The following is a 26,785-nucleotide window of genomic DNA, read 5'->3' as shown; positions in this document are numbered from 1 at the left end:
TGTTCAGTTACAGTTAATTATTGTTTGGGGGGAAAAAAACATGAAAAACCATAAAGCAGGAACAAAGAAAAGCAAAATAAATGACAGAAGACAACAGAAGAGAGAATGCAATAGAATTTTGGAAGCAGTATTTGGCCAGAAGAGGCAAATAATCTAGTGCAATAGAAAAAAATGCAACCAAAGTGTTGGTTGGTAGGGGAAGATGATGACACAAACAAACCAATTTTCCCTGCAGAACCTGGAATTCTGAGAATTTGTAAGCTTTAAGGATTGTAAAGAAAGGGAAGTTGAGGTAAAGGTCAATTTGGAAATCACGGGATTCAGTGAACATGTGGGAAAAGTGCTTGGAATATGTAACTAGTCAGGATTCTCCAAGATAGTAGAACTTAATAACCCAAGACCAAAGAAGCTGGTGCTGGTGGTGTACCAGTCCTAGTCCACAGGTTTGAGCATCAGGGTAGACAAGGGAAGAAGCCCCACGCTAGACCTGAGAGCACACCCTTCAATGTCTTAGCTCATGTAGTCAAGTAGAGACAAGGGATTTTCTCCCTTCCTCCACATTCTTGATCTAGTAGACCCTGAACAAATCGGGTGATGTCCACCTACATCGGAGGGCAGTCTGCTTCACCAACTCCACTGATTCAAATGCTCACCCCATTTGAAACACCCTAGCAGATGCATCCAGAAATAATGTTAACCCTACATCTGGGTGTGCTGCAGTCTGCTCACATACACATAAAGGATGGCAGAGTTCAAGGTCCCCTCCCTACATGCTGTGCACCCAGCTATGGCTCTTCCTCCCTGTGGCTTCTAACACCCTGAGGAGATCAGGAGGGTATTCTCTGGAGGAGCTGAATAGAGGGACACAGGAATTAGGGTTACTCTGTGTAGTGGAGCATGGGAATCAGGGGCAGAGGAAAAATCATGAAAAAGCAGAAAACCTGAATTGGAATGATGGACCTCAGCTGCTTCCCCCAGCTCTGCTCTCAAAAATAAATACCAGTCATAAAGGTTCCAGGCAGGAAATTGGACTTTCTTCTCTGGAAAATCTTGAATGGCTCCAAATGAATACCTCCAGAAACTAACAGATGGGGATCTCCTGATGAAAAAGACAGTTTGCCACCTGGCCCCTCAGTAGGGAAGCTTATCAATCAATAGGCTTCACTCATATTTAAAACTCTTAGTTGTTCTTGCTACATGATGCTCAAATATAAAGAGGGAAAAATAAATTAAACGAGGAATAATTCAATAGACAGAGAGAGAGTGCAGTGTGCAGATAAGATCTACTCTAACCCCAGAGAGATAAGAACAAATATTTGTCTGTGAAGCAAAAGCAGGATACTTGAAAAGAAGAATTTCAAAGGGTTGGAAAAGAACTTCATGAAAATTAAAAGTGGAAACTAAACTAAACTTTGTAAGAATATTTAAGGGAATATCTCTGAAGGTACAATAAAAAACAAAGACATTGAAGAAAAAAAGTAATTATTATGAAAAATTAGGAAATACCCAAGACTTGAAATATTCAGATAATCAAAGCTCCAAAAATAGGTTACCTAGGAAAAGGAGGGAAGAAAATCATCCAAGAAAGAGAACAAACGTTACTAATTAAAGTCAGTGTGGGTGAAAGTAACAGATAGATTAGAAAGGACTAGGTGGTTGGAAAAGAAGCATGTAAGAACATTCCAGAACACCTGGTTGCCAAAAGCAAAAAAGACAGATCATGCTGCATTGGTAATCTAAAGCACATCATCAGACTTCTGAGCAGCAACATCTATTATTAAAAAAACAATGGTACAGTGACTTCAAAATTCTAAGTAAAATAACTTTCATCTTAGATTCCATACTCAATTATCAATTAAGTGTGGGATTAAAATAAAGTGTATGTAAGTCATGTGAAGAGAAGAAAATATAGATTCTATTAAAAGCTGACATAGATGTGAAGAGAGCAGCCTAATTGTACTAATTAACTCAACTTCTAGAAGGGTTCTGGTTTTCCTGAAATTTTTTAAAGTGCTGTTTTAACTTATATCCAGTAAAAAAATACTGTTTGCACTCCACAGTTCTGAATGTTGAGAAATACATCCACATTCAAATTGCTGTCTTTGTAAATCAGTCTTTTATTATTGTAATTAATTGCCTGCAGTACACCTGATAAGTTGTTGTTATTATTGAGTCTATTCCTGCATATATACTCAATATACTGTTCTCAGAATGCTACTCAATATGAGTATTCTGTCTGAAACTCATATAGCCACTCTGGTTTTCTTTTGATTCGCATAACCTTGAGTGATTTGAGATTGTTTCTTGAATATCAGGATATGATCATCTGGATCCTGTTCAAATGCTCCCCAGAGGCTTGAGGTGTGTCTCGGTCTGTTTCAGCAGGCGATCATGGCTTAGCTATACAATGCGAACTGTCTTGCCCATGTGGTCAGAAGCTCCACCTCATCTCATTTTTCCGAAGTCACACTGTGCCGCTTCATGTCTGCGGGAGCAGGCACCTGTCAGTGGCTATTCTGCACTCGGTTGAGGGGTAACACGATAGCTCCCATCTCAAAGGCTTTGTTCACTACTCCAATTTCCCACCATGGGTGTGCACCCTTGAACTCTGCTGGTGCATATATTGGTTCAGACACAAATTGAGGAGCTTCCAGGCCCTCCCAGGTGGCATTGGGTTGGAGTACCGCACTACGAAGCTAAGCTAAGCCAAGCCATGGACGCTTCAGTGCTAGTTCCGTCCCGGCCCCGGAGGTGATCCACTAGGTGCAGCAGACCTCTCCTGTCTCTCCCGCTGCTCTGCTCAGCAGTGTACTTTGTCGATCTGCCTGTTCTGCTCCCCACTCTGTCTCTGGTGAGTCCTCTCAATGTTCCTGCACCTCTGGCCTGTACCCCATTTCTGTATGCCTAAGTAAAATCCCCCTTTCTCTTCTCTAAGAGTCTCCCATATTTTCAAGTTCCTTTGGCCTTCATGTCCCAGATCTTTCTCTGGGAACAGAAGGTTTCTCTTCTCTTGGAATGCTAGCCTCTAGGCTAGCAGCACAATTTGAATATTGTGGTGCAAAAAATAAGGAAAAATAAAGAGAAAATATAACAGTGATCCTTTCCCCCCCATGTTTCTCAGACGACAGACACCCCCTTTTCAGAGTTCCCTGGACAGAGATAGAAGATTTTCTTCAGGGCTTAGGTTCCCATTTGGCCACCACTGCCACAGTGTATCTCCTTGTCTGGAATCATCCTCAGAGCAGGGCCCAGAGGGAAAAAGAGAAAATGAAACAGGGATTTCACCCATGGTCTCTGTCTGGCAAGGTCTTTTCATTCTCCGGTCAGAAAGATTGAGGTTCCCACATGGATTTTGCTTCTCTCGGCGCATCAGGGCTGCTCTTGAGAGGTAAAAAAGGGGGAGAATGGGAGACAGGTCCCTCCCCGTCAGCTGATTTTATTACCTTTCAGAGCCCCAACAGACCAGATGAACCTTACAGCTTTATGAGCTGCTCCTCCAGAAACAAACTTGATTTCTACCTCACAGTTTCCATACTGTCATATCATCATCAGCTGCTTCTGTATCCCCAAAGAATACTAACTACTGATCGATAGCCCGGACATGTCTGGCCATGGCCTACACGTGCCCTGGGTAGTTCATTTATTTGCCTTGGTGGATTTGCTAGAGTGGAATTTAATCAATAGCTAATTCATTAATTCTGGCCCTCAAGAATGGAAGGACAAGACAGGATAAATAACTGGCTGGCTCTGGCTTTGATTGAAATATGACAAATGCAGCAGCTGACACTTCCCTGGGTACCAAGCTGCCTGTGAAGTTTACTTACTTATTCTCAGTTCATGGATAATCCAAAAAAAGAACATAAACAAAGAGGAGACTTTACATTATTCCTTGTCCTCCAAAATGTGATTCCCAGGCATGAGACTCACAGATCCTGTCTTTTTATTGCCTTTCCTTGGAAGTGTGGCAATTCTTCCAGTTCTAAATCAATTGATGGCTATATTATTACAATGATTTTATCTTATTATTATTATTATTAATTGAAGTAACATTGGTTCAGATAATGTGTGTATATTAGAAGTGTGTATATCAGAAATGTAGGAGCTGCTCACATCATCTTTTCAGAAGTCTTTAGGATGGTAGCACAGGCTGCATGCCTCCAGCTGAAAGGCAAATCACTATCACCAATTTTTTATATAACCTCCCCCACCCCCATATTTTCAAGTTCCTTAGCTTGGGGATCAATGTAGTATAAAAAGTCATGACTTTAGAAAATATAGTTTTTCCCTTTTTGCCTCAACAAATTTGAGGAGAAACTTTGAGCTTCCTGTGTTTCTCTATTATGACATTAACATTGGAGATCAGGGAATCTTCTTTCCTTCATTTTCTCTCCTTGATCTTTTCAGTGACTCATAACTTGAATAGTAAAGTAGTAATATTACATTTCTATAACAGTAAACGGCTGGAATCGTGTGTTTATTTTTTTTCTACTAATTAGACTTTTGGGTGGTAGAGGTAAGATGTCAAAATCACCTCTACTTCACCAACATTCTAAGCTCCCTCCCTGGCCCACATAGACAGTTAAGACAGTTTTTAAATTGGCTTTTATTTTTTTGCTTGAATCTTGAAAGTATATGCACAGAGCTCTTGATTATACCTAGGACTGTTGTACAGATCTGACCAATAGTCTTATTATCATGGTGGCTTTTGAGAAGCAGGATTATTTCAAAGGTCAGTGAATTCTGTTATCAAACTCACTGCCAGACTAGCAGGCCTGACAGAATGTTGAGCTTAGTCTTAAGTCTGCACCATCGCAACATGCATGTTCTCCCCTCCCTCTCTCTCCTAGTTTCTTCTAACTTCTCTACCTCTTGAGGCTCCCACAGAAGAAGCTCAGTTAAAACCTAGTAATTCTTCCTAATTCACCTGGACCTTTAGCAGGGTCCTTTACTTCGTCCCTAGTCCTCAGAACACCCATGGGTTCCTTACTCTGATTTCATGCCAAATCCATTTAGTAAATGTGGTGTCCTCAACAGAAGATGCTCTGCTGCTCAGATAGTTCAGCCATCTCCCAGTTGCAGTCATACTGGTGCATACTAGAGCCTGCCTTTATTTCCCCCCTAAACTCTAGTCCCATACATTCAGCTGCCTATTGATTTTCTGTACTGATAGCCACTCATCATTTTCATAACCTCAAGCCTCAGAAGTTAATTCTCACGTCCTTTTTTTCCAGCATCTGTTTCTGCAAATGTGCCACCTTTCTACCTATTATATTAGAATCTTTATAACCCCAAGAGTTCACTAAACATCAACTCTAGGTCCCTCCCTAGTGGTGCAATGGATTGGAGCATAGCCCTGGGGAGCTAGCTGCAGCTGCTTGAGTGCACATTTGACCCCTGCCAGGGAGGTGACCCACATGGTGCAGCAGACCTATCCTGTCTCGCGCACTGTTCCCCTCAGCAGTGTACTTCATCAATCTGCCCATTCTGCTCCCCACTCTGTGGTGAATCTTCTCACCACCCCTGCACTTCTGGCCTGTACCACAGTTCTATATGTATAAGTAAATACATCTTTTAAAAAAATCAACTATCAACATATTTTTTACAGCATCTTCTCATGTGTGTTCCTCATCTCCATTTCTACCACCATCATCACCACCACCTTTGCTGTGATGCTTTCAGTATTTGAGTTTATATAATCAGTCTCTGTAGCGATCTTAATTCAAAGAGATGCAAAAAGAAAATGCTTTATTTTTTGCCTATTAATTAGAACTCTTTGGCTGTTCTTGCCCTAGATCTTGAAAACCTTTCAGGAATATCTTGTGGCTTTAAGTTGTTTTTTAGTTATGTGTCTTGCTTTAATAATTAAGATTCATGATCAAGTATTAAAAGTTCCTTCCCTTTCCAGCCGAATATTAGACTCACATCTAGTTCAGTGATTTGCAGTTTGATGGGCTCAGAGTCACCCTTTCTAGCCCCTTCCATTCAAATGTCTCCTCACAATGTTGCTATTTCACTGTCATCAGTGTTAGCCACAGATCCTCTGTGCAACAGATGACACTTTCTTGGACAAGTTTGTTTCCCTTGGGAGGTTCCTGGAGGGTCTCCACCTAATCTAGTTCCCTCTCCCAAGTGTTGTCTTCTATAACTGATCTCTTATGGTGCCCACAGAGCAGCTATTGGAAAACTTGAGTGTTACGCACAGGACTGACAAAAATGAACAAATGGAGTAAGTTCTGGCTAGAAAATAGACCTTCCGGCTTGAATCCCTTCATCTCAGACAGCTGACATCATGGTCCCTGTACCTTCGCGGACTCTCACCATCTTCAGAAGTATACTGCCAGTGGCCTGTAAGAAAGGCAGACCTTTGCCACTGCTGTGGCACTCCCATCTTGCCCTTCCGTTGCAGCTGTTCTGGCCAGTGCCTGACCATTGGGACTCTCTAAGTTGATTCCCATGTCTCACTTTTATTTACGTTCATCTTCCTCTCAGAACTCTTCCCATCTTCTTATCTATTCAAGTCCACATCTGCTTGTCCTATGAAACCCACATTGTTTAGTCTAGAAGACAGTGAGTGATGTTTGTGTTTTCATGATATTTGTGGCCTGAACTTCCCATGTAAGCACTTGATTTCATATTGCTATGTCATCGTCAACATGCCCAGAATATGGGCTTTGTCTTTTGATTTTTTTTTTCTAAATGTTATTTAATCATCCCAGTAGATAATGAAACACTCAACGACTTGTTTGGAGAGTAGAAAATTAATATTTTATCACATTACACATATGTTAAAAGAATCCTGGTCATTTTTGATAACCATAATCTGCAATAATATTGAAGAACTTGAGTGCTTTGTGAAAAAAATGAGCAAGTAGAGTAAGTTGGGAGTGGAAAGCTTGTATAAACATAATCAGTGAATCTGAGCTATTCAATCTATAGCAATTTTGATAGTACCTTAAGGTAGCTGAAGATTCTTTTTCCTTTGGCTCAAGCAAGAACATTTTAACAAAATGGTGATAAAACATTAGAATGAAATATTAAAGAACGTCAGTGGGAACTCTTAACTCTTCATAAAAATGTGGCATGACCTGTGTCATTTTAATAGTCACCTGCATAAAGTAGGTGATAAAAAATTATTTTTCCCACACGCCTTTCTATCTTCAATGTTGTTTTGCACTTCCTGAAGTTACAAGTGGAAGAGAGGTAGCATCCACAGCAGTAACCCACGGTACCCTCATAAATCTACAGATAATATGACGAACTGAAATAGCTGCAATTAAAATATCCCAAAAGTCAATGAGTCAGTGTGTCAACATGTGTGTAGACATGGTGGCTTTTTATCAGAAACTTCAAGAAGGTAGTTCAAAATGTATCCCCTAATACTCTGGAAGCTGAATAACTCTTATCATTCATTTATGAACAAACGTACCCCAACAAGGTCCATTCAGCATGACCTGCAACATTTAATGACCTGATCTATAGCAAGAAGCTTCAGCTAGTTTCCCCAATATTTAATATTCATCACTTTGGCTCAAGCTTTTCCTTCTATTTTACTCTTAAATATCAAAATGATGCAGTGGCATCAATTTTTCAGTGATGTCTTATAATTTAAATCAGCATCCAAAAGATTTTGCATTGTTCATCTTTGTAATGAGAAATGGATAGTTGTTAAAGCTCCATCTATTCTTTGATCATCTGTTGTGTCTGAGTCAGCCTCAAAAGCACTATAGATGGCCTCACTTCAGTTACACTGTGCAAGAAAGTCATGCCATGCTACATGGTGATTTTCACACCGTATTGGTTCACCATCTTTTGTGGATAAGTCAGAGCCTTGAGTGTCACTTAAACGTAGTCTTGTCTAAAGTTGATTATGCAATGAATACAAAAAAGGTACAAAATGTGGGATTAATTTTGAGAATTGGATAAAGGTCTTAGAATAATAATAATGATGACCATACCAGTCACCTATGAAACTCTTCGTTCATAGGTGACATTAATTTCCTATCTACAGAGTCTGATTAGTGAATGTGGTATGTTTGTACCTCTGAAGAAACTGAAATAATCATTTTCTCCTTTTTTAAGCAGTCTATTAAAATGTCAAGGTTTATCTTGACTGCTGCTTTTTAATGTAAATGTTTGGACTTAATTGAATTCCTAGTATGAAGTGTCACTTGGAATTCTGATAGGGTCTAGTATTTGGCTGTTAAGATATAATTCTCCTTAAGATGAAAGTCATAACAATAACATTATTATACATAATAGCAGAAAAGTGGTCAATATAAATTTTTATGAGAGTTTTATTGTAAGATCTTTAACAAAGTATTGGAACTAAGTTCACCTGTGTTTGCTTCCCTCCAAACACTTATTATAATGTTTAATATGTGAAAATACCCTGTAACTATTTGTGATTGGCTAATTATCATGATTGGATATTCTAGAATTATAAAAATAGATTGAATCATACATGCCAGAGATTAACCCTACTTTTTAAAAAATAATAACTTTTTTTTTACATTTTCTAATGTTTTGAAAGTAGTAGACTTTCTTTGACAAGCTGAATTGAAAGAACATGTGATGTCCAAATCTCTGATGCTTTAACTACTCCCTACATATAGGGTTCGTTAAAAAAATACAAAAGATTGGAGGGGCCTATCACCCAGGCCTCAGCAATTTGGCACATGTGCAGAATTAGAATCTGTGACACTGACCTTAGAGTTAACTCACTTTATTCAAGATTGAGTCCTCTGTGAACACGTTTATGTTATGATCTGCATTATAGCAGGTGAAATATTAATAAATTACTGAAGTGCAGTAAAGTTTTAGTCAGATGTTATGCTCTCCTTGTCCATCCCAACAAAGTGTACTATGTTTAGAATGAAATTGTTGTTCAATTTTTGACAATCAAGCATCTTTAAGAATATTGTGCTGTAAAGATATTAGGTATGGGAATCTCCAGTTCCTACATTTTCTACCACTCAATGTATATGACCATGGTATTTAAATAACTTTTAGAGGATGAAATCAATATGTAAGTAAAAAATCAAGCTATATCAAAATATAATTGAAGAAGGCTTATCAATTTCATCATTATGTATAACATCTTGATCCTCCAAGATCATTATAAAAGTCAATACATAAGTTAACCACATACCCTAAATTTTACCCTATTTACCAAATCATAGTACTTGAGTCTCATTTTTACATGTCGAGCTAACAGTTTCTGTTGATTTTTTCTGATTCATAGTGATACCATATTAGCACAGTGATAGCACAGTGATACCAGCTTCTTAGCTCTGAAATGTGAAGAGGGAGACCATTCGACTCTCATCATGTGTTATTCTTTCAAAAGATTAAATAGTATTGACTGACTTTCAAAACATTGTATGGTAGTATAATGTAACATGTAGTCATATATACTACCCATATATATGTATGTGTGCAATATATATATACAGTATATATACCACATGTATGGATGTATGTATGTGGGTGTACATGTAAGCATGTGCGTATATATACATGTATATTTCTATATATGTGTATGTATGTATGTATGCTTTTGCTGAAGCTTTTTAATTAGAAAGCTGATGAAGGAAACCTTCCTTTTGACAAATCTGGAAGTAATTGTAAAGTAGATGAGGCTGATAGCAGCAGTGTTAACTGCCATCTTTTCAAGAGTATTGATTATTCTCTCTTTTGCAGGTCCCCTCTCATTGATTGGATGTCTCCAGGGAACCCAAATGGCATCATTCTGGGATATGATCTCTTTTGGAAAACATGGTGTCCATGCCCCAAAACCCAGAAGTTAATGAGGGACAGTGGTGGTGAGCTCTGCCAAGTAGTGACAAGTCAAAAGCTTGAGACTGTTTATGGACACAGGTGCTATTCTCCTGAAACTAAGGTAAAGCTTTTCAAACTAGTCAATGAAATACATTTTTCTGACTACACATTCCATATGGAATCACTTGCTGCTTAAACCACAGTTTATCATAATCAATACTTCCACTAGTCTATCAAGAAGACCCCATGGGGGGAAAAAAGGTTGCTTATCAAAATTTTATCAACCACATGAGCATTTTGGCCTCCTCATTTTTCATCATCTTCCTAGGAAATAGTAATTTACTGGATTGATAAGGGACCTTCCAAATTTGTATTTAATCAAGTGGCCTGGATTTTGTTTATAACAAATCCATTCGGCTACAAGTGGGTGTTTGTTTACATGACACTGAAGAGAAACTGAATAGTGCCTTTCATGGTTTGTCAGAAATATTTTTAAATTATGGCTATTTGCAGATTAATGTTCATATTAGTTGCAGTTTAGGAATCAGATCAATACTACAGCCAGACGGGGGAGTTTGTAAATGGCTTTTATTGACAAACGATGCAGAAAATCCTTAGTTTGAAAGTAGGGTTTCATATAATGAAATAATGTACCTATTTGTCAACAACATCACACATTTAATGACTAACACTACTAAATTCAAAAGATTCACTGCAAAAAGACATGGTAATTAAGAAAGTGAGTTGTTGAAGCAGTATGGATCAACTACAAATTATTATGGCTGACACTGACTTAGCAGTAGTTATCATGTAAGAAATGTCATAAAACTGGGAGTTACTAACCATACATTTTTTTGACACATAGAGTCCATAATTGTCATTATGCCTATGTTTTACATCATTTTAGACCATTAAATATGCACTGTCCTATGAACATATTTTCAAAAAATGAAGTTAAATTTCTGTGAAGAAAAATGCTGGGACAAATTTGCCTATTAAGAATGGTCTCCAGGGCCCTCCCTAGAGGCGCAGCAGGTTAAAGCATAGCACAGGGAAGCTTAAAGCACTTCCGCATGAGTTCTATCCCCGCCTGCCCGGGAGGTGACCACATGGCGCGGCAGACCTCTCCTGACCAGCCCGCTGCTCCCCTCAGCCATGTACTTCGTCGATCTGCCTGTTCTGCACCCCACTTTGTCTCTGGTGAATCCTCTCACCCTCCACATCTCTAGCCTGTACCCCAGTTCTGTACGAATAAATCAATAAATCTTTAAAAAAAAGAAAGAAAGAAAGAAAGAATGTTCTCCAGGAGAAAGGAAATAAGCTTTGATTACCTTACACTGAGTCTTGGTTTCATTTTAAGGATTAAAGACATACTCTACTATTATCAGTGAGAAATACAAAGTTAACTAAAATCTCAAGAATAAAAGTTACTTGTAAATTTCTGTTTGTATTAAATAAATACACTTCCTAGAGCTTAGAAAGATGTAGCAAAGCCTAAAATCCTCTTGACTGGATCACTATAAACATCAAAAGGATCCAGAATACTCATGTAACCTTTACTAAGGGACTTGCAAACATAGTGAGCATCAAACCAGCAGTTAGCACAAGTCCCACCTCCAGGGACTATGACCAAGTAAGTCTGCTGTGGGGCATGAAAATTTGCACTTCTGCGGTATGACTACCTTAGAAGACCCTGATTCTGGTCCAGGGATCAGATTTTGAGAATCATCATTTGTGAAATTACTTTTGGAAACCAAAATGTAAGAAGAAATCATGAAATCAGTTACATAGACTTTCAAGGTACTAAAACTTCCACTTTTTTTTCCTGAGACAAATTGAAGACTGAATCTGAAAATGAAGATATTCTATTTACAGGGACACCTCCCAAGAGAAATAATTGCTTGACAACGCCCCCATGGGTACCCATCAGTGCACTGATCCAGAGTGGGTTAAAAGGAAGGCTGGCAGGTCCCGAGAATGGCATTGTCAGTGAGAGCTAGGAAGTGAGTGGTCCCATCGTGCAATATTGAATCATCATTTCCAAATAGAATAATAAGTACGAGAGACATTTCCTGAAAGACAAAACCCAGCATGCTTTCTAAAAACATACAGTATGTGAATGTACTTCACAGACAAATGCTTTAAGATGATCCCACCAAGGCAAAAGTTGAAGTCACTGTCATAAAGCGAATGTGTTTTTTCAGCCTAAAAGCAAAAATGAGCAGCAGCATTCTTAAATCCCAGACATACACATGAAAATGTGTTCTACTTAACTCTTAAAAATAGGCCATAATTTAAAAGTTTGCTTTTCACACAAAACATGACATCAAAGGGAGAGGTGTCAGCCTATATCCTTGCAATTAGATTCACTTCGAATCTTTGTTGCTATTAGTTAATAGCATCAACGCAGCAGAAGAAATCCATTGCAAATGGTTTAGTGACGCTATGCGAAGAATCACAGGGATCAGCTTTCTTGTTAAGAGACCAATGGCTTGGGACTTCAATAACTTGAGACATGAATGAGATACTAAGTTAGTGACCTTTTGCAGCCTTCCAGAACACCACATTCTACTTGAATTTGATTGATATGTTGGTATAGACTGGCAGTAACAATTAGCAAAAAGGAAAAAGGGAACTGCTTTTAGTTAGTGGGTGATTTTACCCACCACAGGAAGCAGCCTTCCAACTTAAGCAGAGTCTAGGTTCTGAGGCTATATTTCAGCCACTAGTTCCTGATTGGTTTGTTACATATACAAAGTGTTAGTCTCTCAGACCTCAGGTAAGCCTGCAAATAATTATTTGGTTTTTCAAGCACATAATTTCTTCTACAGTTCCTATAGAAAGCACACTGTTCAAAGGGCTTTTCAAAATAAATTCCCATATAATTTTAATAATTTATATACCTATATATGATGTCAATGAAATTAGGTTCATAAATAAGTAAATAAATGATCATATACATTATAAGGAAAATGCAATTTATTCCAAAAAAAATAAGGAGAGGCAGGTTTTCATAGATATGGTGTTTTCAGATTGAAGAGTCAATAAAAATAAAAACATGTACATGAAAGAAATTGTTCATATCATTACAATTATAAATCACTATTACATAGGAAACACATTCATATTTATAGTGTTGTAGAATAGAGCAGAAAGTGTGGTTAAAGGCTAAAAAGAAGCTATATCAAATTACATTTATATAATTTGTATGTTGCAGGAAAACCATGCTTATGAAACTTTGAATTTTTATCAAGAATGCTATATTTGGTCTTGGATCAAGGCCTTATCATAAAATAATTATATGATATGACAAATGATGATATAATACTTTTTTCCAATTTCACAGTGAATAATTGACTTACGTCTTTGTAAGTTTAACACATACAGCATCATGGTTCAGTTGTGAAATGGTTACCACAATAGATCAGCTAACATCCACCTTTTGTTATAGATACAAAAAAATAAAAAAGAAGAAGAAGAAAAAAAAGGAAATGATCTTCTCCTTGCAATGAGAGTTCTAAGGATTTACTCTCAGCTATTTTCCTGTATATGAGATGTCAGTGTTAACTATAATTATTATTTTGTACATTCATTCCTAGTTTTTGTTACTCTAGTAATTGGAAGTTTGAGTCTTTTCACCACTTCTCCAGTTCTCCTTCTCCCTATCCTCTGGTAACAATAGGTCTGATCTCTTTTTCTGTTTTTAGATTTTTCTTTTACTTTTTTGTATTCCACATACAACTAAAGATGCACTTTCTGTCTTTCTCTGTCTTACATATTTCACACAGTATTTGCTGCAGCTTCTTTATTTTCACTCATCAGTGGACACAGTGGCTGTTTCTTTGTCTTGGCTTTTGTAGAAAATGCTACTATGAAAATGGGGGTACAGATAGCTTCTGAGTTAGTATTTTCACTTCCTTTGAAAGTGAATAGCTCAACCATATGAAAGTTCTATTTTTAAGTTTTTGAGGCTTCTCAGTAGTATTTTCCATAGAGGTCATGCCAATTTACAACCCCACCAGCCATACCTGGCACATCCATGCCAGCAATTGTTACTTTTGTTTGTTTTTCCATCATTGTACTTTTATTTTGCATTTCCCTAAATGATGATGAGCGTCATCATTTCATGTAACTGTTATTCATTCATGTGTCTTCTTGGGAGATGGGATTTGATTCTGTTTATTAAGCTTCTGTTTCATTAAACCAATTCTCAACTTTCAGGTTTGTTGTAATGGAATGCTCTATGATCCCCAGTCTGGATACCACTGTTGTGAAGACAAGTGTATCCCATTTCTTTCCAATTCAACTGAAAGTGTTTGTGGTGGCAGAATTGAAGAAGCATGGCCAACCCATCACTGTGGCTCTGAGTATCATGTTAGAAACCTACCAGGTAAGGATTGCCTCCACCTGTATTCAATAATCGTGGGAGTCAGGGGCAGCAAATATATGTCTCCTGTAAATTACTATTTCAAGTCCCCGTCCCCCCCCCAAAAAAAAAAAAGAACCTCTAATGAATAGCCAGCTTTAATTATCATTTCTTTTTTCAGCTTTATTGGAATTTAAACAGGCTGGGTACAAAATAGAGATTAAATGCAAGGGATTTGTGATATCTTGTTACATAAGGAAATATATCTGGATGTCTGCATAACCCACTTTATCTTATTCACATGACTAACATTTTCATTGTGAATTTTGTATCTAAGTATTTCCATCCAAGAAACTGTTCTCCATTTCTTCAGTTTCTATCCTGAATGGATTATAGCCACAAATTCCATTTATCTGAGATTAGTCCTCTGTTGGAATCCACTGATTGCTGTTAGGTCCAGGCAGAAGGACACAGAAAAGAATAGCAAATAGAAACTTTCTCTCCTCATCTTTATTTTCCTTGTGTCAGCCAACTAAACACGCCATTTTCCCATTTCCGCCACATACAACACTATCCAAGGACAATGAGGATAATAACTACTGGTATTTATGAAACACCAAGTTCCTGGCAGGGTACATATTAAAGACTTCGCTTATATTACCTTATACATCTTCATCTCTGTAGAGGTGGGTGTTTTAAGTTTACAGATCAGGAAATAGGCTTAGAGAGGATGGCAACAATGTACTCAGATGAACATAAATGGGAAGCAAGAGAGCTGAATTGCAAATTTCAGTGTATCTCTCCAAAACCCCTGTTCCCAGTACCTATGGCTGCTTACATAACTAAAACATGTTCACATCATTTTTATAGTTTTAAAAATTCCATTTATTTTTATTTGTTGTTATTAAAATGTTATTTCATACTCTTAGCCAATGTTTTGTTAATATAGGATTTCCGCCAGCAAGTTATTATCACAACCAAAGCACTCATGGTCCTCCACCATGTATCATTGTGTTCCACCCCCATTCCGCCCTCCAAAAAAAGGCTTAAGATCTATGATCAGTGTTCAAGGGTGGGTTTAAAGTTTGTCTTTGTCTGACCTTTTGATTTCCCTGTGTCCCCTCTATAAGTGATACTGCCTGATATTTATTTTTCTCTTGACTTATTTCACTGAGTATAAGACCTCTCAGCTCCATCCATGTTGCCCCAAATGGCATGGTTTACCTTTTTTATGAATGAGTAGTATTCCATTGTGGATATATACTACACCTTCTTGATCCACTCATCTTTAGTATTAAGTATGGCTGCTACTAATAGTGCTGCTATATACATAGGAATACAGGTTTCCTTTCAAATTAATGTTTTTAAATTTGGGGAATAGATACCTAAGAGTAGTATTGCTGGATCATATGGTAGATCCTATATATTGCTTTCCGTAGCAGCTGGATGAATCTATATTCCCACCACCAATGTAATAGAGTGCCTTTTTCTCCATATCATTGCCTACACTTGTTTCCGGTCTTGGATTATCCCACACTTCTATGCTTCTTCATCACTACCACTTCCTATTACTCCTGTTCCTGGAAAAGTTTTGAGAATACTGATTTTTTTTTTCCCTACCACTTGACTTTAATGTTTGTGACTATTTTAAAAGTACAGAATAAGGATATGTGAGAAAAGGGGGAAAAAATTACATAAGTGCCTTAAGAAAGCTGATGCTTTGAGATAATTAGTTTACCAAGAAATCTGTGCCAAACATCTAGTTAACTCAGCAGTTGTTTAGTGCATATTTGGGGTTGGTATGTGAAATAAGAAATGGCTTCACTCTATGTATCTTTTGCAAAACACTTGGCAGAAAAGGAAGGTGAAATAATAAATGCTGTAAGTTTATTCAAGGTGGAAATCCTTTATTTTTATTTTTCCTAATTTTTCCTTAAAATTAATAGAAAAAATCTTGTCTTTATAACAGGAGTGTGCTTTTGTAATTCTCACACAAAAATACTTTCACCATTGAGTAACTCTTACTCAGCTTGATTTTCCACATAAGAAAAAACATGATGATAGAAAATAAGTATTTTGTAGAAGTGTTGACTTTTTGTACAAGAAATTAGAGTGTTAGCAACCTAGCAACTCATCAAACACTTAAAGGTTTACCCTCAAATAATTTATTTACACTTAGGCGTTTTCAATTGTATTTCATCTCTTCCTACCCCTGCAAAAAAACATTCCTTCAGAAATAATAACTTCATAGATGAAATTTCTGTCGTTGCAGTCTTACTGATACTGGGTGGCAGGGTACCCTAAACTGACTAACGCCCTGCTTCCGAAATACTTCACCAAATACTGTCTGGGCTCTTCACCTGCACGCACAACTGCAAGACTGTTCAGGCTCAGGAAACAACAGCAAAAGGATTTATTTAACCAACAGGAAAAACAAGGGTTACTGAAGCCAATAATGGCCATTTTTTACTCAAAGTCTTATCCAGTACTCTCCTGCAGGAAGACTGCTATGATGGCTTCTTCCCACCACTGAGGATGTGCAGGTCCTCTACCAAACAATAGGCCGCATGTCTAAGATGGCCTCTTCCCGCCTCTGCCCACCTGAGGCACACTGCAGCCAGACTCCAGGCCAGGTTCCAACTCACAAACACAACAGAAGACACAACAGGAGACGTTCCTGGAACTGCAGGATGCTCCAGCACAGAACCAGACTAGTGACACTCAGGACAGCAGCCACTGTGACTAAATGACCAGACAAACAGCCTAAAGTGTGCAGATAAGCCAGCCTGTACCACAGGAAAAAACAGGAAATCTTCCAGATGCTGGGCTACTTGCAAAGCCTCTTCCTCTCCAAGGCTGGCTACTGAAGACCTCCTTCACTAGTCCACAATAGCCTTCTGCAGGGTCAACCCAGCCCTGGATTGAAATCCACTGGCCCCCAAAATGCTGAAGGAACTCAAGACTTCAATCCTGAAGACCCAACAAAGCAACAACCTCCTTTTTCTACCTCATCCCTTCTGCCTGCTGTTTCACTTCTCTTTCATCTCCAATGTAGCCCCTCCTTGAGATCCCATAATTTGAAGCATTTCCCCAGAGGTTATTTGTCTTTACCAGCAACCCCTTGGGGTAGAGGGAGGGAGGTAGGGAGGCACCTTCTGAAACAGTCCTTGGCCTCAGTTCCAAGCTACTTTACTATTCTTCACAACAGGCCATACTAGACTTTCTCTAACTTGAACCATGTAATAATTTCTTAATCTCTAAACTTCTTTAAAATGTTTGATGTTATGATTTGCAATGACATGTTTAAACTCAGAAAAATATGCTCCACCCCTTAAAATTAATGAAAAGACTTGGCTGCATCTAACATAGCTATTAACCTTCAGAAAATTTTGTCTGTAACAGGCAATGATAACACAAAGTGTCAGATTTTGATCTTAGCAAACAGTCTACTTTCAAATAAAATTTTATATTTTTGCCTTAAATAAAAGAGAGTGAGAGAGATATCAAGGTAGAAACCAAAGTATACAAAACTTTTTACTAAGTAGCTCTTACAACAAAAGTTGTTAACCCTCCCTGACTTCCATATTTAAACTACATAACTCAGGCCTCAAGCATTTTAATATCTACCACCCAACTGTTGAACTTCAATTCCTTTGAAGTTGTTCATTGTAAAGTTTTATAATGTCTCCCATGTAGTCAGGGCAAAAATGCCATATCATGGGATAATCTAAGAGAGTATTTTGCTAATCATTCATCGCCAAGCACCTAGGTGAAGGGTTTATGTTGCAACAGCTGGCTTCAGCCCCCTGGTCTTTGTTAGCAAACTTAACACTGTTTATACGAAGAAAGCATAGTAACCCCATACCATCTTCTGTCAAATGTAATTAACATTCAATAGTTGTGGTCCAGTGTACCACTGGAGTATAAGCAAGTGGATATTTATAGGGAGGTCTGAAATACTGGTTAATAATATTTATTTTTTCTCAGAACTTCCTAGCACCCCAAACAAAGAGCTGCTGAGAAAAGAATGCTCATTCCATCCCCCTTTCTATATGAATATGCTAATGACCTCAAGCTAAATGTTAATGCAGGTCATTCTTTGATAAGAATAACAATTAACTGTTAAGACTGCACGGTAGCTTTTAGAGAGAAAACATTTTCAAGCCTGTCTGAAATAGATTCATTTTAAGAGGTTAATGAGTAGGTGACTGATCCTTGTATCTTGTGTCTAATAGCCCTTTTTTGAGGGAAAAAATCAGTTTTACTTCTCGTTGATATAATCCACGTCCTTTTTAATGGAGCCTTTTCTTCTGTCAGCAACTGAATGAGATTCTGAGAGATTCAGGGAAATATGCTAAAATATCTAAACCAATTAACATTTGTGATACACAAAAGTGGCTTTCTCAAAAAAATGGTTAGTTTTCCCCCTATAAAGGTAACCACTATTTTCCTCAAAGTTAATGGTTGTTCTAAATGACATTTAGTTAACGGAATTTGCCCCTGGAACATAGGACACATGATGTTGAGAGGGACAGATACCAGGTGGGTAAGGCTTGGGAAAGGCTGAGAAACAGGACAGTGATTTTAAACAATATTGGAACAGAATAAACAAAACATCTCCCAGAAAAATTGTATTGGTAAAATGCTGCTGAACTAGTCACTACCTCAAGTAGGATCTGGTTACAGGACAGTTAGGAAACAGGAAACTTCCTGACCACCTAGTCTGTCAAATTAACAACAGAAGTCTGACAGTATATATCAAAGACAGGGCAGAATAAACAGGCTCCCTCCTTGTACCCCCACCTAATGTCAGGAGTTCTTTCCTCTTGCTTCTATAAATCCACACTTGCTTGCTGTCACCTTTGGCATGGTGGCTGTTATTCCTCAACCATTGTACACACCCAGACCCACAAGCATCCATTCTCCTAACAATGTTAAAAAAAAAAGTTTGCTAATGAGAAACACTGTGTTCTCTAACTGTGGAGATTTAAGAAATAAATACGGCAAGTGCATTTCAGAACAAACAGGAAAGTCCCTTCAAGCAGAAGGTAACAAATACAGTGACTTTACTGGTTCATTGTAAGCCCATTTCTCCATCACTGGCCTTTAGTAGATTGTCAGAAAAAAGTTCATGAAGTTCTTTTCTATTTAGAGATACCAAAATTCCCAAAATTTAGGATCAACCAGCAGTTGCCCCTATACAGCATTGTAGGAATTTTGTCCTCAAGAGAAAATGAATATTCCTTACCCACACCTGGGTATTTTCCCTCAAGAAATGAAAATTTCTGTTTACATAAAACTTGTAGGCAAATATTTTCAGAAGCTCTATTCCTCATGTCCACAATGGAAACAGCTCAAATATGCCTCAAAAGTAAATGGACAAACTGTGGTACTTCTACATAAAGGACTACTACTCAGCAATGAAAGGGGAATGACCTCTTGCCACATACAAAAATATGAACACAGTATTGATTGAAGGAAGCCAGTCTCCAAAGATTACAAATGGTGAGAATCCATTTATATGAAATAGAAGATTGTGATGAAGAGCAAGTCCTTGAATGCTAAAGGTGTTGGGTGGGAGGAAACATTGACTATCCAAGGTAGTATTTTGGTAGTATTTTGATTTCTATGTGGCGGTTATTCTTGAACATCAGCAAAGTGTCTGAATTTAGCTCAACTCTGACACTATCTATTTGTAGATAGCATAAGACTCCATAGGTTAAGGGTTCAGTTCTCAAGATTTCACTTCAAATTTCTGATTAGCTGACTATAAATCAGAGGTTGCCCAATTGCCTTCTTCAGTTTCAAATAATGTGCTAGAGAGATTCACAGAACTCAGTAAATCTGTTTATCCACTATATCACCTATTTATTACAAAGGATAATATTCAGGGGCAGTCATTTGGAGAAGATATATAGATCAAGACAAGCATACAGAACTCCATCGCCCTTCCCCATATCTCATGTTTACGAAACTGAGAGCATTCCAGAATCCCTCCTTTAGTGTTTTTATGGAGTATTCATTGCTTAGGCATGATAGGTTAACTCATTGACCACTGGTAATTGAACTATATCTCCACTCCCTCTCCCATTTCTTGAGTTCTAACTTGAGAGTAGAACTTCCTTTAATCCTGTGGTTGGTTTTCATGGCAATCAGCCTATCCTTAGGTGCCTACCCACAGTCACTTCATTAACATAACAAGAGACAGCTCACTCTACATTTAGAAAATTCACATGGTTTGGGGACCTATGAGCCAGGAAATAAGGATAAAAAGAAAATATATATGAAAAATATAAAATATATTTTGGTATATTTGAATTATCTCTCTCTCTCTCTCTCTCTCTCTCTCTCTCTCTCTCTCTCTCCACACTATTGCAGATAACATGAAGAAGTTTTGGAGTGATAAAATTTGAATATCCTAATCTTATTCCTGTGTTAAAAGTTATAGAATTATGCATCCAGGAAAGGGTCAGTTTAGTGAGTTTAATGGATAATATATTTTTTAAAAATTTATTTATTTATGCATATGGAACTGGAGTATAGGCCCGAAGCACCGGAGCAGTGAGAGGATTCCCCAGTCAGAGTGGGGAGCAGAACAGGCAGGCTGAGGAAGTACACTGCTGAGGGGGACTATGGGCGAGGCAGGAGAGGTCTGTTGCACCACGTGGGTCACCTCCTTGGCTGGGATCGAACTTGTGCTGAAGCAGTTGGGGCTAGCTTCTTAGCGCTGTGCTTTAACTGGTTACACCACCTGGGAGGGCCTTGGATAAATTTTTTTTAATAAAGTGTAAAAGGGAGTATGCTTTAAAATTCTGTGTCTACTTTACAAGTAGGAAAAGTAAGATATATAAACATAGTCAACTCAGCTAATCAAGACCCAGGGTTTCATTATTAAATATTAGATTGAGCCCTTAAAGATGTGGTATTACATAATAATGTGATGATTTCACACATGTGCTATTATATTTTTCTGGTATATTGGTAGAATAGAAAAGAACTATATCTGCATTAAAATAATATTGAAAACTGTTAAAAGAAGACAACAAAAATGCCCTACTTAGAGACTACACTCATTCCAGATAATATTTTATATGATCACATTGTAATAAAGGAAAATAAAACACTCTATAGCATTTTGACGGTTTGATACTAGATAATTAGTGGATACAATCATGGGCTCTGAAGCCAAAGTCTCAGGTTTTCCATCCCATTTCCTTCACTTATTAGTTATTTGACCTTCATTAAGTTACTCAGACTAAGTAATATTGGTAGGAGATTAATGTCTGTTGTCCATTGAGCTCCTGGGCTCCAGAGCTTGCTCAATCGTTTATATGTAAGTAGAAGAAAAGCTGAACAGTCGTTATGAGCAGACTAGTCAATGGAAGAAAAAGCCTTCTTTAAGTGACAGAAAATGGTTTCCAATGAGTCAGACTGCAGCAAGGGCTTGGGGGGCCGCTTCATCAGAGCCTAGGAAGGGGCAGCAAGTTTACAGAAATCAGATGCTCAAGACCAAGTGTGTTCACTGATTATTTTCAGTGTATAAAATGAAACAATTCTTTCTCTAAGCTGACTTTTCATAATTGACCTGAGAAAGTTAGGAATAGCTTCCAATCTTGGAAGAGAAAATAACTTTATTTCACATGACAGCAGTATAGAATCCAGATGTCAAAAGAGATGATGTGGTGACAAAATTGACATTTGGGGGCATAGTGTTTTTTGAGTGCTCTCAACAAAGAGTAGAATTACTTTTTTAAAACTTTCTGGGGGTCCTAAGAAGAAAGGAAATTTAAGAGGAAACCAACTAACCAAATACTCTAAGGTATATTCATTTCCCAGAGTATATTAGTTTTAACAAATTAGCACAAATGTGGTCACTTAAAACAACACAAATTTACTACCTTTATCAAGATCAGAGGGGTCTCACTGGGTGAAATCAAGGTGTCAGTTTGAGTTCACTTGTGGAGGAGAAAATCCATTTTCTTTTCTAGTTTCTACAGGCTACCCATGTTCCTTAGCTAGTGGCCCCTTCTGACCTCCAAGCCAGTTCTGCACAGTCAGGCCTTTCTCCCATGGTATCATCAAATTCACTTCCATCTATCTTAATCGTCCTTTGACATAGCACATTCACTGGTCTGGGATTAGAACATTAATGTTGTTGGCAGGCTGTATCCTGCTTACTGCCCTAAGGTTGTAGTTAAGTAATTGGGAGAATTTAGAGGGCTCTTCTGTAAAACGGCATAACTATCCCAAGAGAATGCACAAATCTCTGAGTCTGAGTGTATACAAAGATGCTGAGTATAGAGTTTTTGCCCGGAGACTGGGGATTGGATGAGATTAGGATTGGGAACTACTGGAATGGAGGAAGCACAGGCTAATGACGCTAAAGTATTGGGAAAAGTGGTGCCCACGTCATTTGTCTTTGCTGATGGGATGAATAGAATGTTGTAAGGATAAATAAGAGACACAATGAGTCCTTTCCAGAAGTAAATGGATACTATTGACTACTGTTTTTTAATAGCTGCTTTTTTTTTTCTATTAGATTTTTACACCAGTTTTAAAAAAAATAGCCAGATGTATAGAGAGCTTAAGGATTTAGCCTCATCTCTGAACACTGTATTTGAATTGCCCTTGTCCCAGCAGCTCATGGAAACAGAACGAAGGTCTGAGAGGTCTGAGATGTTGGTCATGAGACTTCGGGTTGGGGTCATCAATCTGTACCATTAGCAAATTATGCCTGAGGGATTCTTCTCCTGGGAGTTCCAGAAAGAAGCTTTAAGGTCCATATTTAGTTCTGGCATGCCATTTACAAAGCAGGCCTCCACCCAAAAGGTGCACTGGAAGGAAATGATGAAACAGAAAAGTGTTGACTCAAGAAAAACAAAGGCAGAGGCTGAGAGAGAGTTGAAATATCTGCCCTGAGCACTTTGATTATTCCTAGTTAGGAATGTTGGAAAAGTAGTAGAAATTATGGAAAATAAATCAATTAGATGTGAAACTTTCCTCTTGTGAAACTGCAGAGGGATTTCTGTCTTGTGTCAGGGACAGTTATGGGTAGGACAGCCCAGCGTCTTCCCCAGAGAGGTGGTTGTGTCAGGATCTGTTCTTATTTATGTGTTTTCCCCTTTTTAATTGAGTTGTTTGTGTTTTGTTGTTGAGTTTGATAAAGTAGGTATTCTCTATGTATCTGCATATTAGTTCCTTATCAGCTGTATGATTTATGAATATTTTCTATCACAGATTTTCTTTTTGCAAGTTGATAGCCTTTTGATACAAAATACTTTTTAATTATTATGAAGTCCAATTAACTATATTATTAGTTGCTCATCGTGCTCACATACCTTATATGAAAGGATATTGTCCAGGAAGAAAGGTATGTTTAAGAAGGGGCAGAGGAGGGAAGGTGCAAAAAGAGAAATAGTAAGCCGAGGGGAAGGAGGAAGGCAGGGCAGGGGTCATAAGGCAGTTAATCAGTGGTGGTTCATATGCTGGAGAGGAAAGGTGAAGTTTGCTTTTCAGCTCTACTAAGTTGTCATTAATCCTTGCTAAGGTAACCTTAAGGGAAGCGCTTGGAATTATTTTCTGTCTTCTAGAGGGTTCTTGTCTTTTAGAAGATTCTGCATTAAAAAAAAAGAGTAATTCTTGCTAATAAGATCTAATATTTAAATCCTTTGATCCCAAGATACCAGGCAAAAGATTTTGTTGTCCTTAGCTCTGTTTCCCAGATTTTCTTGGAAGGGGATTGTGAGAGTCACTACACTAGTATCCTCAGCATCTGCCACAGCCCAAGGAACTAGGGTGATCATTTGAGGGCAGTGATGTAACTTCCTCTTTCTTAATTGAACTTCCTATTGAAGTATTGTTTAGTTCAATCAGTATAGCTTGGTTAAAGGAGTTTTAATCCATCAAGTGTTGATTTCTGAATCCACATCACTTTCCAAAAAGAGAAACAAACAAACAAAAAAAATCTTCACTCAGTAAATAGAAAACTATTTGTCAACCAATTTGTCAACCCATAACTATTATCTATTTGTCAATTTCAACTTAACCCTTAACTCCAGACTTACTGAGCTCATTCATTAGGCATCAGAGAGTAAACAGACAACATAGTCTTCTAAATTGGCGTGTGAGTAGACACGTTTATACATCTTTAACACAAAACCCTGGAAGCTGCATTGAGACTTTGTGACTTTAATGTAACTGTATTCTCTCTAGCAATGCTGTCAACCAGTTGGCATCTGCAAGAAGATGGTGCTAAAATTCAGTTGTGAGTCAAAGCATATTTTTATATGCAATCATGCAATGGTTGTTATTGCCCTAAATTGACAGGTGAAGTATGCTGTCCAGATGAACAACATAATCGGGTTTCCACTGGCATCAGCGACTCCTGCTGTGGCCGAATGCCGTACTCCTCCTCAGGAAACCAGATTTGCTGTGCTGGGAGGCTCCATGATGGCCATCGCCAGCAGTGCGATGGTGGACAGATTGTGAACAAAGATGTGGAGTGCTGTGGTGGAGAACAAGAGGGTGTGGTGTACAGACATCTTCCAGGTAAGGGACTCTTGTCTACCTATTAGCAGGTGCAGAATCTGAGAAGCAGAGAGGTAAAAAATTTGCCCTAGGTATAAAACAAATGAGTAATTAAAGCTCACAGCACTTCTATCTTCTAAAATAATTAGGTACATGCTGTATAGAAAATAAAAATGGGCATGTGGTGCATTTCATAAAAACACCAAAATGCTTTCCTCTTGAATAGTGTCATGTCCACCAGAAACAAAGCCAAAAACAAAATTAACATGAATGTGTTGACTCTGGGTCAAGGGAATACTTCCTACCAAGTGCTGGCAGTAATCTTAAATTGATAGCAATCATTATCAGTAATTGAGTACTTACTATCTAGCAGGCTCTACCCCATGAATTATAAATTCTTATCTCAGTTCATCTTTTTAATACTCTTAAAAAATATGCAGTGTTATTAGTCATATTTTTTAAATGTGGAAACTGAGGCATGGAGATCAAACACTTGCTCAAGATACACTGCTAGTGAGAGGTAGATTTTTGTGTCTCTGGAAGTGACACAATTTAGAGGGTAATCCTTAAAAAAGAACACCAGATTATTAAAATAGGACAAATACAATAAATATTTACAGGAAATATTTATTAAAGAAATGTAAATATAAATAATATAAATATAATATATAATATAAGTGCCCCAAATTACAAATCTAAAAAGAAACCTATATTTTCCCCACTCGCATAAAATAGTATGTTTAGATTATATAGCTTCTGACATTTCTCCTTTTGCCAACATATTTAACTTATGCCCATGATCAAGTTTTCAAAAGACAGTGACTTTGCACTGTAAGTATCTATAGAGAAAAGAGATAATTTTGTCTTTCTTGTCATGTGGTGAGTCAAAATATTTTTTAATTATTTTAATTTTTAAATTATGTAATATTATGTAATTGTTTAGGATTATTGTCAAATATGCAGAAATGACTTCTCAGAGAATTTCTGAGATTTAAGGGTATTTTAATTCTTGTCATAAGTACTTGTTGAATTGACAATAGTTTTATGTATATCTTTATTATACATAAGTGAATTCAGTTATATATATATTATATTCAGTTATATATTATTACTTATGCATACATCAACAAGATTTTTTCCCATGAATTTATGAGTTACTTCTCTTAATAATTTGTAGCATCATATAGAAAAGTCTATGTGTTGCTTCAATCATTGAGCTATCATTTTCTGATAATAGTTTATTACTTTGGTGATGCTCTAAAATTTGATTTGAGTTATTTTCTACTCAGGGAAGAATTAAAGCCATTATAAGCACTGTGATTTAAAGAGATAAAATAGATTTATGTGGCAGAGTGATGGTGAGAAAAAAGGGAAGGGAAGACAGAACCTGATCTGAGAAACGGAGTCCAGCACACTGGCCACTAGGAAGGTGGTTCAGTGTCCTTAATTATTTTTTTTGGGGGGGGGACCCTGCCCTCTCCTGAGAATCCTTTGAAAGTCATGAACCTTCACTTCAAATAAAATTACATTAGAATAATAAACTTCAAAGAGAATACGCACAAAAATGTGGCTGCCATTTCATACACCCTTGAAATCTATCCACGAACCTCAGTTTCAAAATCCTTCATTTACTTCAGTGTGACCTTCCAAGATGAAGAAGCATTTCCTAAACACACTAAACCATTCCTCAGTGCTTGTGAGTAGGATCACCTCTGGGTTCTGCCTCAAGGCTCCACACCTCTGACTATCATGGTGGACTGGAGGAATGCTACCTTGAAAAGGGAAAAAAAAATCTCTTTCATTCTTTTGACCTTCCTGCAGCGTTCACTGAAAATAGACACGCTCCAAGTGTCTTTTTCCTCTCTCTGCTGCTCCCTCCTGTCGCCCCTAATGACTGTGACCTCAATGACCTTCCAGAATATCCATATGGCCCTCTTTCTCCTCAACCCAGTAACACCATACCTGCTGCACGAGGGCTTGGATCTCAAAATATTGTTTCTGAGGCTGGCCTCTCGCTGCCTGGCATTGTCTGCCTGCCATGAGGCCGGGCTGGCTCGTAAAACATCTCTTTATGTACTTTATTACTTAAACTCTTTTATTTGCCTGCAGGAGCCC

General features: G+C 37.8%; 1 protein-coding gene across 1 annotated transcript in view; it reads left to right on the top strand.

Annotated features, from left to right (window-relative positions):
* Window positions 1–26,785, top strand: part of USH2A (Usher syndrome 2A (autosomal recessive, mild)) — a 589,735-nt gene that overhangs the window by 430,956 nt on the left and 131,994 nt on the right. Inside the window, 3 exon segments of the mRNA XM_004685238.1 lie at window positions 9,700–9,898; window positions 13,999–14,167; window positions 24,470–24,691. Coding sequence (XP_004685295.1) covers window positions 9,700–9,898; window positions 13,999–14,167; window positions 24,470–24,691 — 590 coding nt within the window.

This window comes from Condylura cristata, unplaced genomic scaffold, assembly GCF_000260355.1.
Source record: "Condylura cristata isolate star-nosed mole 26May11 unplaced genomic scaffold, ConCri1.0 scaffold00018, whole genome shotgun sequence".
NCBI classification, from domain to species: domain Eukaryota; kingdom Metazoa; phylum Chordata; class Mammalia; order Eulipotyphla; family Talpidae; genus Condylura; species Condylura cristata.
The sequence above is the reverse complement of the archived record's forward strand: the minus strand, read 5'-3'. Positions and strand labels throughout refer to the sequence as shown.